Consider the following 15,992-nt stretch of genomic DNA (forward strand, 5'->3'; position numbering starts at 1 on the left):
TGCAGGATAAAAGATTAATATACAAATATCAACTATAGTTCCATATGGTAGCAACAAATAACCTAAAATTGAAATTATGAAAATAATTCCACCTACAACAGCATCAAAAAGAATAGCATAGGAATAAATTATTTAACAAAAGGCGTTCATGAAAGAAACGTCACTGAAAGAAATTGCTGAATATCTAAACAAATGGAAGGACATCCTGTATTCTGATCTGAATACCTGAAGACATAATATTGTTGTAATGACAACTGACCTACAGATTTAACACAATACCTATGAAAACCCAGCTAGTCTTTCTTTCCTTTTTTGCAGAAGCAGACAAACTTCCTAAAATTTTATGACAATATAAGGGACCCAGCCAAAAAACTCTTGAAACAGAAGAATAAAGTTGGAGGACTTATATTCTGATTTCAAAAGTTACCAGAAAGCAATGAAAATCAAGACAGTATAGTTCTGCCATAAGGACAGACATGTAGAACAATAGCATAGAATTGAGAGTCCAGAAATAAATTCATATATTTATGGTCAATTGATTATTTGACCAGGGTACCAGGACAATTCAATGGGGGAAAGGATAATGAAAGTCTTTCAACAAATAGTGCTGGGATAAATGGATAGCCACACGCAATCCTGAGGTACGCTGGACCTGTACCTCACACCAAATACAAAAATTCACTCAAAATGTATCAGAAACCTAACTGTTAAGAGATAAAACTATATAGTCTTTAGAAGAAAGAAGAAAACATGGGTACAAATCTCTGTGACCTTGGATTTGGCAATGGTTTCTTAGATTTGATGTCAAAAGCACAACCAACAAAAGAAAAAATAAACTAGATGTCATCAAAACTAAAAATTATACATCAAAGGACATTATCAAGAAGGTGAAAAGACAACCCACAGAATGAGAGAAAATATTTGTAAATCATATAACTGATAAGGGATTAATATCCATATATATAAAGAAGTCTTACAACTCAAGAATAAAACGACAAATATCCCAATTTAAAAATGGGCAAACGGATGGAACTAGAGGGTATTAAGCTAAGCAAAATTAGTCAGAGAAAGACAAATATCCTATGACTTCACTCATACGAGGACTTTAAGATACAAAAGAGGTGAACATAAGGGAAGGGAAGCAAAAATAATATAAAAACAGGGAGGGGGACAAAACAGAAGAGACTCATAAATATGGAGAACAAACTGAGGGTTACTGGAGGGGTTGTGGGAGGGGGAATGGGCTAAATGGGGAAGGGGCACTAAGGAATCTACTCCTGAAATCATTGTTGCACTATATGCTAACTAACTTGGATGTAAATTAAAAAAATAAATTAAATTTTAAAAAATGGGCAAAGAATCTGAATAGACATTTCCCTAAAGATGATAAACAAATGGCCAGTTAGCAGTAGAGAGTATGTTCAACATCACTAGCCTTTGATAAAGGAAATGCAAATCAAAAGCACAATGCAATATCGCTTCATGCCCACTGGGATGGCTATAATAAAAAAGATGGACGATAACAAGTGCCATCAAGGATGTGGAGAAATTGAAACCCTCATACGTTGCTGGTAGGAGGAATGTAAACTGATGCAATCTCTTTGGAAACAGTTTGCCAATTCCTCAAAAAGTTCAACTTAGAGCTGGCATACGGCCCAGCAATTCTACTCCTAGGTCAATACCTAAGAGAACTGAAACCATACATCCCCACAAACACTTGTCCATGAATCATAACAGTATTGTTTATAACAGCCCAAAAATCCATCAACTAATGAATAAATAAAACATGGTATACTGATCCAATGGAATACTATTCTGCCATAAAAAAGAACAGTGTTGATTCATGATCCAAGATGGATGAACCTTGAAAACATTAAGAATCCAGACACAAAAGGCCACATGCTGTATGATTCCATTTATATGAAGTGTCCAGAATAAGTTTTCAAAAACAATTTGCTTACCTAATTTAATGGACACAGATTATCTGTGATGAGGGCTGTTGGAGTGGGGCAATATAGGAATGCAGAGAAAAACTGAAATCACAGATGATCTGAGACCCCAGTTGCTCATTTGAACAGTATTTTACTCGTGGGGTGGAAATGTGGGTAAGAAGGTTTCATGACATAGCTCCGTTACAGGTCTAGACACTCGGCCCAACTCACGCTACTACGAGGCTCTTAATTTTGGTCATGGAAATGGGCACTGCACCAGGAACCAGGGAAGCTTGACTATTTCACTAACTAGCCGTGTGACCTTGGGCAAGTCACTTAATTGCTATAGTTTCCATTCCACCTACTGATTAAATAAATGGTCTCGAAACTCTAAAATTCTAAGAACCGTGGGCCTATGTACTCAGCACCAAGGCTTGGAATTAACGAGGGGTAAACACCACATGAACCTAGCAATCTAATAACACATCCTGTATTATTCTGACTTCCGAAAGGCAGCTAGAATCATCTGCTTATTTTAGGAGCTCGCTGTTCCCTGGGAAAGATACTTTTGGCAAAAGCAACCATTCAGATGACAGTTTAGTGTTTTGGAGAAAAGCAACTAATTTATTGACAACAAAGCCTGTTTTTTTTTCCTTGAAATTTCACAGCTGTAGGCCCAGAAATAAAAAGTCCCCAGAAGACTTTAAAAATATGTTCTCAATTCCCTTTTATCTCCCACCCAGAGCTGAGAGAACAGCACCAACTGTGTCATATTAAACACATCTGCATCCAACACCGATAAAAGTGCATGACCAAGGGAACAGATAAGAATTGTTTTCAATTTGTTCAGATGGGATTGGTTAAATTTAACCTAATTAGACCAAATAATCAAAGCAGGTGTTTGTAAGTTGCCAATGTTTTTATACTCTGTAATTGTTTGGCTATATTTCCCAGGAACTTAAGTAAAGGAAGTTAGTATGTCATAAAAATCATTGACCTTATACTTATTCATGTCACACATATATTATTCACGTTCCAGGTGGTACAAATACAAGGCATTGTTGAATACTTGTCACAGATTTTAGCATTTGACCATCATCAACATCTAAGCTGGCCTTTGGGAGTGCTTACATTACCTAACTTCCATTATATAAATACAAGCAGTAATAAATGAGAGCCTGTCTTCTAATCTTACATTGATCTACAAAGCACATTGACTTGGCATTTAGACTACTTAGGGATTCTGACTTCACTCTCATAAGCTGGTCACTTTTAAGGCATTTAGAGGAAAAATAATAACAATAAAAGTTACATTCTAGCAACACAAAATGTTTATTGCATTTGGCGGAATGATGAGATCTGAACTATAAATCTCAACTAACAAAGGAACCACAGAACGCAGTCACCAGCAGCCTGGAATTGGGAAGTGCTTCATGTAGTGGCCGTAGGTCCACTTGTGAAGGGAAAAAGGGCAGGTGGCTGCCTGGGAGCGGTCAAGCTTTCTCTTTCTAGTAACTGCTTGTGTCCCCGGTACACTCTCATGTTATTGCATATACTGCTGGCACAGGACAGACAGAAATGAGGCAAGAAAATCCCCATGAAAGCCTATGATCTGGAAACTCCTATAGAGGGGATCCCTCTCTAAGGCCTGGGGGTTCTACAAGAGAGGAAGAGGAATGGGAAGACAAAACAACCAACAGGGTTCTAGGGCACTCCTCCCCAAGGTAGAGATTTTCTTAATTCTGGCCCCGATTGGGCTGCAGGGCCACAGCGTCGACGCCTGGAGAGCCAGGCTCTTCTGTCTCACTACACATGAGACACTTGGCTGGTTTTCTCTGTGCCTTAGGTTTCCTCACATCTAACACGAAGGACCACTAGTACCTCCCTTACTAATGCACACAAAATGCTTGGCACAGTGCTTGGCATGGCGGTAGGCGCTCAACAGCTGTTGGTCAAAAATTATGATGATCCTGGGGCACCTGGGTGGCTCAGTCGGTTGAGTGTCTGACTTCGGCTCAAGTCATGATCTCACGGTTGAACCCGCGTCAAGCTCTGTGCTGACAGCTCGGAGCCTGGAGCCTGCTTCGGATTCTGTGTCTCCCCCTCTCTCTACCCCTCCCCCGCTCACGCTCTGTGTCTCTCTGTCTCTCAATAATAAATACATGTTAAATTTTTTTTTTTTAATTACGATGATCCCTATAAGGAAGAGGGTATTGAAAATGCTTCCTGAGGACAAGAGTATGCTGGATATCCTATATACATTTCAGGGGAAGGGAAACAGCCTTTTGAGATCACTTATACTCTGTGGAAGGAGGATGGAAAATGTCCAGCCTGAGAAGGAAAAACTGAAGGTGGGTTTCCAGTGAGAATGAAAGCTCTGTCTCCCATCCCTGCCCAGGCCTGCAAGGCAACCCCGAAGTGCTTGTGGCAGTTAGTCCTCTTCTTCCTCACCCCCCAGCTCCAACTGGAGACTATAATTTTCTTTCTAGCAGGAAACTGATGCATACGAATGATGACAGATGGATTCAGAAGAGGAAAAAGAATACAGGGGACAGAGCGTCCTTGTGGGTTTAAATCACGTTAGAACTCAAAACAAAACCCCCAGATCTGGAATTTTTAAAACCTAGTTAATGGCTGAGGAAACCTCAAAGGCTGGGGAAGCATGAAGATAAAAGTCTGAATCACACAAAACACATCATTATCTTAAGCTTTTCTAATCGTCTTCTCTGCCTTTCCCCCTCACTGTTTTTCTCATTGTTTATGCCCCAGCCCCTCAATGTGGTTCTGAGACACTTTAGAGATAGAAATAGCTTTCCAAGGTCACGTACAGAATAGTGTTTGAGAGGAGATGGACAGACCCTCCTCCAACCAAAAAAAGTTTCCCTGAAACTGATACTACTTCACTTCGTTCGGAATAATTAAGCACTTTCAGGATTCAGTTAGATTCATTTACTGCTGAAATGCAAGTACATACACCCATATGAATAAAACAGAATCATGGTGTGTAAGATTCATAAAATGGAAAATAAGAGAAAGAAACTCCCATGATGGCGCCATTCTAAGACAAGTGTTTTGAAGCACGGTGCTGCCTTTAACTTCAGTCTGGTTCTCTGCTCCCCACTCCCACCTCCTAGACCCCCAGTGCCGATGATCACAAGGTCTGGACAAATCCCCCTGACATTCCATTAATGGATTTTCAGTTACATTCTTTTTCAGCGACAATAGGAACTTGGTTCATAAGGGTCCTAAGAATTCTATGAGGACGAGGGCAAAGAAGGAAATGTCTCCTTGTCTTAAAAAACTACACAATGCCACTCTCTGTCTTACGTCCTTCAATAATCTCCTTTTGTCTACAGGGTCAAGTCCAAGCTCCTCAGACTGGCCTACGAGGTCCTTCGTGATTGAGTTCCTGCCTCTGTAGCCTCCCTTCCAGTCACACCTGCCTGGTCTTGAACTGATACTCTGGTCATTGTCCTAGCTCTTTGAAGGCTGTGCTGACTCGTGTCTCTGTGGCTTTGGTCATGGTCTTCCTTCTGTCTGTAATGCCCACCTTTACCTTGACCATGCGGTTAATCTCTACTCACCCTCAAAATTCAGCTCAACTGAAGTCTCCCCGCCTTCCCAAGAAAAAATGACCTTCCAGGGGCGCCTGGGTAGCTCAGCTGGTTGAGTGTCCGACTCTTGATTTAGGTCATGATCTCACAGTTCGTGGGATCGAGCCCCATGTCAGGCTCTGTGCTGCCAGCATGGAGCCTGCTTGGGATTCTCTCTCCCCCTCTCTCTCTCTCTCAAGCCCCACTTGTGTGTGCGTGCTCTCTCTCTCAAATTTAAAAGCTTAAAAAAAAAATGACTTTCCATTCTTTGGTGCTTCCAATGTATCCCACACACACTTCCTTTGTAATACCTGCAAACCCTACTGTGCCTACTTACAAGCCCAAATCATATGCATGTGTATCTCCAGCTACAGGTGCTCAATGAGTCTGATGCCAACATGTCACTTCTGATGAATAAAGAAATAAATGAACAACAACAAAAAATGACCCTTTTTTTGAATCAGTCAGAGGGGCAGGAGCATCCTTAATCAAGTGGATTTCCTGACATTCTGTCCCAGGTATGCCATGCTTCAGTATTTTCCTAGGAAAGCAGGCATTTCTTCTTTCCCAAAGATGTTTAAAATAAGAGGAGAGCTGTGAATGTGAGGGGCTGCAGGGTACTGGATTAGATGCATGTTTCTAGCTAGTGATAATGATGATAATAATATTAACAGTAGCTAATATTTATTGAGCACTTATTCTGTGTGATGCAAAGCACATTCTATACATAGGAATTTATATATATTAGTTGAAAACCAGTCTAAGATATAGATCCTGTTATCACCCCCAATTACAATTGAGAAAAACTGTCTCAGAGAGGTTCGTTGACTTGCCTAAGGTCACAAAACTAGTAAACGGCAGACCTAGGATTCAAATCCAGGGATATGGCTTCAGAGCCTAAATGATATACTCCCTTACTCTCAGCTTCGTGAGCTAATAATGGAGGTAGATATGCACACGTTTACAAACATACACATGATATAAACATAACATTTGAATCAGAAAATAAATTTACATCTGACTGATGCATGAATTTAAATAAGACTTTGTATCTTGATGACAATTGTTATTATTCTAAAAACTGAGGAAAACTCTGCATTTCTATCAGTTAATAACAAACCCTCATAGTTAGGGCCTGCTATGTACTTAGCTGGGGGACAAGGAATCTACAGCACGATCCATACTTTCAAGTTACTTGCAAGGTAACACTATAATGTCATGACATTATTTCAAAATCATATTGTAGTCTACTCATCCAAATAAGTGATCATCTTGTTTGGTGATATATTTAGCTGTAGCTCAAACTGCCTTTGGAAACAATTTATGAAACACATAAGAATAGATTTCATTACTTTAAGCTCATAGTTTGTTTTTATCCTAAACAGTGCCATCCACTTTAATTGCCATCACATTTGACATTTGGTTAGTTCTAAAAATCTAGTTCCATCCTCAAAGAAGGAAAATTTGTCAGTACTATTTGTGTGAATGTACTATAAGATTACATACATTCATACAGATAGACACAGACATGCACACACATCTGTGGCTTATGTGGGCAAACACCAAAGGACTGGATAAAATCCTTACTTGTCTGTTAGGAATATAACATGAGCCATATATATAATTTTTTATGTTCCAGCAGGTACATTTTTTAAAGTAAAAGGAAACAGGTGAAATTAATTTTAACAATACATTTTATTTAGCCCAATATATCAAAAATATTATCATTCCATCATGTAATCAATATAAAAAAATTAATGAGAAATTTTACATTCTTTTTTTCATACTAACTCTTTGAAATGTGGTGTGTATTTTATTCTTACAAAACATTCCAATTTGGATGGACCACATCTCAAGTGCTCAGGAGTCCTGCCATATTGGGCAGTGCAGGATAAAATAGTTAGGGCTATGGCTTTCAGAACAGAATAAGGGCAAGAGTACCCACCCCCACGCATCTTACTCTGCAAAGTACCTGAAGAGGGATGATGCATTGATCCAAGTGCAATACTGTTGAGTAATAAACCACAGCTTGTGACCACATTTAACTGGGGTACAAATTCCAAATACTGCAAGACTTTGGAGGGAAGGATGGCTCAAAAAAGGCCAATGTCATCTTCCTGAAGGAGACCAGCCATCAATAAAGGGTGGGTGGTTGGAGAACAGAGTAGGGAATTCCAAAACATTCAAGGAATGTCCCTCTGGACAAGGAATAAAGGTACTAATACATCAAGAAAAACTTAGTCCAAATAAACTGATGATTACAGTCAACCACTCTAATGACTGGACTTGTTAGTCGTGAGCAACTCTTTCACCGCCAAAGTCCTTCAGCTACCAAGCAGAGAAGTATTATAAAGCTATATGGAATTTGGAACTGAAATATAAAAATAGAGGAAACCCAAAAACAACTTATTTGGTAACACCCAATTTATAATCTCTGCACCCTAGTTCAAGTGTAAAATATGGTGGCGCAACCCTGGGATTTCCTACAGCGAAGGTGATCTATAACTTATTGTGCAAACCGGGACACTTGTAAGAGGAAAGGGGGGCACCATTAATAATTATGCTGGGACAAGAGGCATAAAGTCGGCCCGTTTTACAACTCTAAAACTATATGATCCTATTCTACCAAACAGATACAACAGCTCCCCCTGTGCAGGGATGTGGAGCTGATGAAAGCCCAGGCAGGTTCTTCTTACCTCTGCATGGCCACAGGGGCTTTGTGGGCTAATATACATTGATCTGGGTGAGATGGTTTCGCACCTCCCCCTCAAAGCAATTTAAATTGGTTTGAATTTGGGAACAGGGTTCCATATGGACAGAGCCGGACTCTGACAGCCTGAATATATTTACCGAAGACAAGAAATCATTGACAGACTAAATGCAACAGAGGAAAAGCCTGGCCTGCTTGTACTCAGAATGTGACTTTGTAATTGTAGCCTCTTTTAGACAGGCCTAATCAATTAGAAGAGGCTGATTTTAACCAGTTGCAGGCTCATTACCCTGCATTCCAGTTTGTGTTGATGAAAATCAGTTTCAGTCTGTGGCCTGGAACTCATGTACAGCACTTCCTGCAGCCTCTTATATAAACACATCAAAAAAAATTTTTTTTTTTTAATTTGGAGTTGCCCTTCTCCATTTTAAGAAAACCACTCTGTGAATCATGATTAAAATAGAACAATTGTAATATGGATCTGGGGCCCCATACCAGGAAACATACTTGACCAAGGAACATACCTCAAGGCAGAGCTTAAAGCAGTGAAGGGCAAATTTGAGACAGAGTCTCAGGTATGCAGGCTCCAGGATCAAATGAGCCCAGCTCAGTAAGGTCCACGGAATGGAGCAGAACGGACTCTCAGTTACTGAAAATGACAAACTACCAAAGAAAATCCATGGAAGAGGAAAAAAAGCCAAGGTGTCTGAAATACAGAGGGCATCTGAGTAGAGTCCAAACTCTTTCCTGAATGATCAAATTGAAAATAAATAGCAAACTTCCAACTAAACAAGGACAGGTTACCTTGAGAAGCTTCTATGAGGTAGCCATATGACGCTATGCTTAATTTTGATGTGTGGTTAGTTTTACAAAAGTAGAAGCTGGGGGAGTGTGTGGTACAACCACTCGAAACCCCACCTGTATTTCAAAGATCCGTAATTGTTCCAAAATATGATGTAACTATGAATCATACCTGGCTGGTTGCCTTTTGTGGGTTTGTCAAGGCAGCGAGTCAACAGGAAGAGAATGTCAATATATACAGCTCTGGTCACCAAACATGGATTTTGCCTAGAAAGGTAAAGAACAGCAGATAAATTGATATTTTCTCTCCCCGAGGCCTGGGTCACAGAAGAGAAAAAGGTATTTTGTAACAGGCATATCATGAGGCTTATGGAGTTACGGTGAATGCTAAAAAAGACAGTCACCAATGGTGAAGACACGTCAGTAAGTCAGGTGAGGAAAGGAAATCCTAGAGCATGTGGTGGAGGTTGGGGATACACATGTAAAGAACAGATAAAACTCTATGCTCTGGTTCCAAATAAAACAAACTGAAAACAAACAAAAACCAATATCCTATCCTGGTTATTTGAAAACAAGGAGATTGGCAGAGGGAATTATATTCTATTATTTTCCTCTTAAGTGGACAGATCTGGGGGAAAATCATTGGTTACGAGTATCACTGACTTAGCATTTTGGAGAAGGAGAACTACAATCACATAGGACAAACCATTCCTATGGACTTAAAATAACCAGCTGAAAAACAAACACCCAGAAGGGCTAACAAACACTGCGACAGACATTCCTTTCCCAATAGATGGAATTTTTTCTTCTTTCAAAATGTGGAGTTCACTTTACTCTTTGAATCACATGCTGGAAAAAAGTGGGCCTGGACTTAGGGGTCTGGGTTAAAAAAAAAAAAAAAGGAAAAAGGAAGACTTTCTTTTGAGAACAGTGCTGAAGGTCCCCTGGCTCTGAACCTCAGTTCCGACTGACCATGAAAAGGGCCCCAACCTCCTTGGTGTACTAATAATTCAGCCTAAGTAGTAAAAACAGTAGGGACAGATCTGGGTTTGAATCCTGGCTTTGCTGCTTACTCCTGAGACCTGAATCACATTCCTGACCTGTACAATGGGAACCCTAATCACCACAGAGTGAGTCACTGTGAGCTTCCGAGGTGGCACAGCGACCAGAACACCGCCTCGCTGCCTGGTCATGGCACATGCTCCATCGGTGCTTGTTCCCGCCCGGTTCTGCTTCCAACTTAGGATCATGGGATGGCACAGGGATGCTGCCAGTGAGATTCCATACACTTGGCCCCTAAACCCATCCTTCTCATTCCCTGCATTTTAACAGTTTTACCATTTCCCTACTCTGTCCCAAAATGCCCGTATTCTAGGCTGGCAGATGAAAAGCAAGTCAGATACTTATGATTTAAAACAAAACTATTTTGTGTCAAGGTCTCTCTGTTGCTGACCCGCCTCATTTCTGTCCTACTGACTTGCTTCCTCTATAGTATCTGCTCGCTCTGACTCTTACCCTACCATGGCCCGTGGCTTATATGTATACCCTACATTTGGCCTAATTTCATACCTGCACCTAGCTACTTTTTTTAATGAGCTTTAAAAAATAGGTAACATGTGCAGGTGGCATAAAAATAATTCAGCATAAAAGGGCATGTGGTGAAAATTAAGTTCTTTTCCAACCACTGCCCTCTACTCATATTTTGCTCCTTGGAGTCAACCACTATTACTAATTTTCAGTATGTCCTTGCAGGGACATTCTGTTCATTTATAAGCATCTATCTATAGTTACCCACTTGTTTATTTTTACAGAAATAGTGGTTTACTATATGCTAAGTTCTAGGCATTACTTTTTTTCACTTCTATATTTTGGATATCATTCCATTAAAAACAGAGATTTGCCTCATTTTTTAAATGGTTGTAGACTGCTCCCTGTCAGAGGTACCAATCCCCTTTTGGAATAATGCAGATTGTTTAAGATACTTGGCTAAAAACAAGGAAGAATATATATGTACATCAATTTTGTAAGTGTATATCAGTACTCAGGGGAGAAATTCCTAGAAGCTGAATAGATCAATCAAGGTATTTGCACATTTAAAATTTTGATGGATTTTGACAAGATGCTCTCCAAAAAGATTATACCAATTTACACTTTCACCAACAGCATGTAAGAATTCTAGTCTCCCACAACCTGACCAACACAGTGCACTATTAAACTTTTTGACTTTTGCCAGGGTGAAAAACAAGATCTCATCATTTGAAGTTGCAATTATTTTCTTATAAGTGAGATTGATCATCATTTCATATGCTTTTCAAAAAAGATACTTGAATTGCCTTTTCTATGTAATGTTTTCAACTCCCCTGTCCGTTATGTTGTGGGTCTTTTCCTTATTGGTTCATAGGAGCTCTTTGTATATTAAGGAAATCTACTTTTTGTCACATGTGTTACAAATGTTTTTGCAGTTTATCATTTGTCTTTTAACTTTATATTTTTTTTGCAATTTAATGTTCAATTCTATGCAGCCAAATATATTAGTATTTTTATTTATGCCTCCTGGGTTTTACACTTTTATATAAATTTTATATAAAATTTTTTAATTGTCCCACATTTTCTTTTTGTTTGTTTTTTGTTTTTTTTTTTTTGTTTTTAAAAATTTTTTTTTCAACGTTTATTTATTTTTGGGACAGAGAGAGACACAGCATGAACAGGGGAGGGGCAGAGAGAGAGGGAGACACAGAATCGGAAACAGGCTCCAGGCTCTGAGCCATCAGCCCAGAGCCCGACGCGGGGCTCGAACTCCCGGACCACGAGATCGTGACCTGGCTGAAGTCGGACGCTTAACAGACTGCGCCACCCAGGCGCCCTGTCCCATATTTTCTTATAGTACTTTACAGTTCCATTTTTTGTTGTTGTTGCTTAAAACTTTTATCTTTTTGGAATTTTTCTCCCTAATCCTCCCCCTATCTTTTGTTTCTATCTCATTTTCCCCAGTTCTCTTAATTCTAATTTCCTGTCTTTATTCTTCTACTCCCTGTGAAAGGCCCAGCTTATGAAAACTTCTTTGATGGTATAATTTGCAATTCTAGTGTTGCCACTGTTTAACAGGTAGGACTTCCCTCTGCCAAAAAAAGGGGCACTGAAGAAAGAAAGTGAGAAGAGCCAATGCTGGGGTTAATGAATCATTAGATAGGTAGCACAGGGCTGAGAAAGTGGCCTGCAGGTAGCAGATGGAATCCCCTCAAAGCACTAGCTTTGAGCTAAGTCCTGGGAAGTGAGGTACATGAGATGATTTCTGACCTCAGAGAATTCTGTCCAGTTATGGAGGCAAAAATAACGGCAAACTTTGGGACAGGATGTAAGGAGTTAAGAGAAAGAACATCAAGGTGGACTGGAGAAATGAAAAAGGTTTATGAAGATGTAATTCCAACCGGGCTGTGAAAGATGGGAAGAATTTAGCCAGACAAAGTTGACAGGGAAGGGCATTCTAAGAGGCGGCAACAGACGTGGGAAGGAATTAGTCTGGCTTGTCCACAGACCTGGGAAGATCAGGGTGGGAAGATTAGAGAATGTGCTGAAAAGTAGGAACAAGAATAAGGCAGGCTGGGCTTTCAGGACACAGGATACTTCATTCCAACTGGGTGCTTCTTAGTATAAAAATGCACTGCCTGTTCCCATATGGCCTTAGAGTCATAGCTTTTCATCCTGGATGTTTTCCTGTTGGTGGAGCCATACAGAACCATAAAGGGAAATTTCTGGAAAGCTGGTTTGATTTTCAACTCTGATGAGGAGCCTAGTTTCCCTGATATTTTTAGCTAAGTTAATGTATTTTTTTTAAATTTCTAAATGAGTAGAGGAAAGGTAGGCAGTCTTTAGGGCTCCATGCCTGGTTGAAGTGCTCCGTATCTTTTTTGGACCTGGCACCGGTTGTCGACCTTGCTGGACTCTTGGGACACTTCCGGGACCACTCTGCCCCCATAACAGAGAGGCTCTGGGCCAGGTCTGACACAGTCAACGAGACTGTGGGGGACTCCCTCAAATGCTGCTGCTTTGGATTCCAGGAAACAGAGGGTCGGGGCCACAAAGGAGTCCATCCTTGGCTTTTCCTCTGGGACGGAATCAGAGAAAAATTCTGGCTTAGAGTCCACTGTTCTTGGCTCTACCCTCAAGGATAGCCATGGCCACAGCCTCAGCCACAATCACAGCCATATAATATCCCTGTCTGGAGTTAGAGTTGGGCCTCACTCTGAACTGGCTTCTAGGTCAGGAAAATAATTGTGTTGTCTTTCTCTTTCTCTCACTATTACTTGGTATTTATTCGGACTTGGGAATGGTACACTGTGAGTTCAGGGTGAGCCAGAGGTTTGTTCTCGGTCTGTGAAGCCACTTTGATGATGGGAATAAAATCCCAGGGAACAGCAAGCCAGCTGGACAGGAAACCAACCCACAGGGTTTTGGTGGGCTTGGGGAATTTTTTCTACTCCCAAATGGAAAAATCCTGGCATGGGGTATGGTATAATAGAGATTTAGAGTGTTCCAAAAAAAAAAAAAAATCAGAAATGGTTAGGGTCTAACAGATGGGCTGAAAGACGGCAGAACGGAGGCTGTGGAAGGAGCAGCAGGACCCGGGTACTAGGAGGACCAAGTTTACATATATAAAATTGAACAAAGGGCTTGTTAAGAATATCACTTTCTTCTATTTTTTTAAACATTTGTCTCTTGACAAATAACCACCTGAGAACCTGATTAATCCATTTCTGCCTTGGGAAATCTCTGCACTTCATTAAACCTCCTGCCCTCTCTCCTGGAAATTGGGGGGAGGCAGAACGCAGGGCGGAGAGAGTAGGGCTCCCCAGGCACGTCCACAATGGCCCCAGTGTCTGGAGGACAGCAGGAGTTCCTGGGAAGTCTGAGATAAATTATTCACTTCTCCTGTCCCTTCCGGAATCCCGGTGGCTACAGAGGTTCTTAACTGAGGGCCATTCATTCGGAAAACATTAACTGAGAGGCTACTGAGAGCTCTCAGTAGTGCCAGGGTTTGGAAATATGAAGATAAAATGATTCAGTGACATAGTCACTGCCCTCAAGGAACTTAGAGTCCTGAATAGTGTTCTCAATTGTAGGTTATGACCCATTTTGTTGATTATGAAATCAACATTCATATGAGTGGTGACCAGCATAACAGAGAGAAAGGAAGGGAGGGGAAGGAGAAGATGAAGGAGGGAGGGGAAACAGAGAGGATTTGGGGCAACAGAGGGAGGGAGAGGAGGAGGATAAGAGGGACAGAGAGGGAGGAAAAGAAGAAGGGAAGGAGGGAGGGAGGGAAAGGGAGGAGGAAAATATAATCAGAGTTCATCAAGGTGCACTATTTCCTTCACTTGTTTCCATAAAGTCCTTGCCCGGGATCAGTTTTTAATAAATTACCTTTGGTGTTAGAAGTCAATAATTTATGAAATGCAATTATTTTAAATAAAAACATTGATTGATTTGTTCTCCTTTTTTCCCTTCCAGGTAATAAACCACCCCGCATTATACTGAATGGATTCAACAGGGTTATGCCAAAGTGATGGTGGATATGTTGAAAGCAAACATTCCTGAAACTAAATATGCTACAACTTGAATAAATTTCCTCTCTGTTGCATTTTTTTTTTAACAGACTGTTCATGTCTTATATAAATATTATCACAATCTCAAACTATGCAAGAATTCATGTGTGTATACATATATACACACATAGACACAGCACACATACACATTAGGTCATATGTAAAATTATCTGTTTCAAGTGATTGTCAAAAAATCTTGAAAGCCACCAGTTTAAGTGGGAGAAACAAGCAACCAATCATATTAGAGTATGAGGGGTGGCCCAAAAGAAGGGTTTGACAGAGTAAAAATTAAGGATGGTTGAAGAGGGACCTGCCTAGTCCTCCTGGGTGAGTCAGGAAGTGACGTGGCAAAAAGCTGGAGAATGAGAAGCCTGGGATACAGAACATGGGCAGAGTGACCCCAGCAGAAGAAGCAGCATGTCCAAAGACACATGACATGTTTGGAGAATAATGAGAAATGCAAAGGAGACATGGGAGGGGAAGACAACAGGAAATCATAGAGGATGAGTGAAACACCCAATGGGAGAGCTTGGGAGTGACCTTTCAGAACTCAAAAGCCCCAAAGGGTTGAAGCTGCCAGTGGGACCCCACCAGCCCAATCCATGGAAAGCTGAGATCCCCACTCAACTAGTGTGAAGCTTTGGTGGGCCCCCTAGAAGGGACAGACAGTTCACTTTGGGCATACTACACTCTCCCAGAAGCATTCACTGTCATCTTCAGAGGGCTGGAAATAGCTGTTATGGCTGTAGACTGCTAGTGTCTGTTAAGGTCTCTAAGTCAAATGACTGTATCTGGACTTCAACAGAGTCAGGGTCTGAGATCACTCTAATATCCAGGGAACTACTCCCCCAGAAGCCTAATCAGACTCATGACTTAACCTCATTAATCTAGAAACATTTACTGAGTACCATGGGGGATATCCTACTTGGGACAGAAAGGGAGGGAGAGGAGAAAGTTCTGATCTTGCAGAGCTTATGGTATAAAAAAACAATCAGAGGGAATGTCATGGAGGAGGGGGTCTGGAGACACGGAAGGATTTGGCTTGGGAAGGGGAAGAAGGAATCCAGGCAGGAGAGCTCACTGGAGCAGATACAATGGTGAGAACATGCCTGCCACATACAGGGACAAATGAAGGCCAGAAAGTCAGACAGGTGCAGGTGACAAGCATGACAGCTTAAAATGACTCTGGAGCTCGAGTCCTAGTAGGGGCTCATCACAACCCATTGCGGGCTCTAATGCTGGCCCCTACACAGCCTCACTCCTACTCAGACGGCTTCCGCTCTCAACCACAATGCACAAAAAGCACTAGCAGCCTCTTACCATGGAGCCAGCCAGGGTGTTAATGAAGTAATAT

At 41.0% G+C, this 15,992-nt stretch overlaps 1 protein-coding gene across 8 annotated transcripts in view; it reads right to left on the reverse strand.

The window, feature by feature from the left end:
• The window catches only part of THADA (THADA armadillo repeat containing), a 326,086-nt gene that overhangs the window by 69,391 nt on the left and 240,703 nt on the right, over nucleotides 1–15,992 (reverse strand). For all 8 annotated transcript variants that reach the window (XR_008289288.1, XM_027072570.2, XM_053200530.1 and 5 more), the window contains one exon: nucleotides 9,208–9,302. Coding sequence is in view for 7 of the 8 variants with exons in the window: in XM_027072570.2 (XP_026928371.2) it covers nucleotides 9,208–9,302 (95 nt within the window). In the remaining variant the exon portion in view is untranslated. The remainder of the gene's footprint in view (nucleotides 1–9,207; nucleotides 9,303–15,992) is intronic.

This window comes from Acinonyx jubatus, chromosome A3, assembly GCF_027475565.1.
Source record: "Acinonyx jubatus isolate Ajub_Pintada_27869175 chromosome A3, VMU_Ajub_asm_v1.0, whole genome shotgun sequence".
In the NCBI taxonomy this organism is placed as follows: Eukaryota; Metazoa; Chordata; class Mammalia; order Carnivora; family Felidae; genus Acinonyx; species Acinonyx jubatus.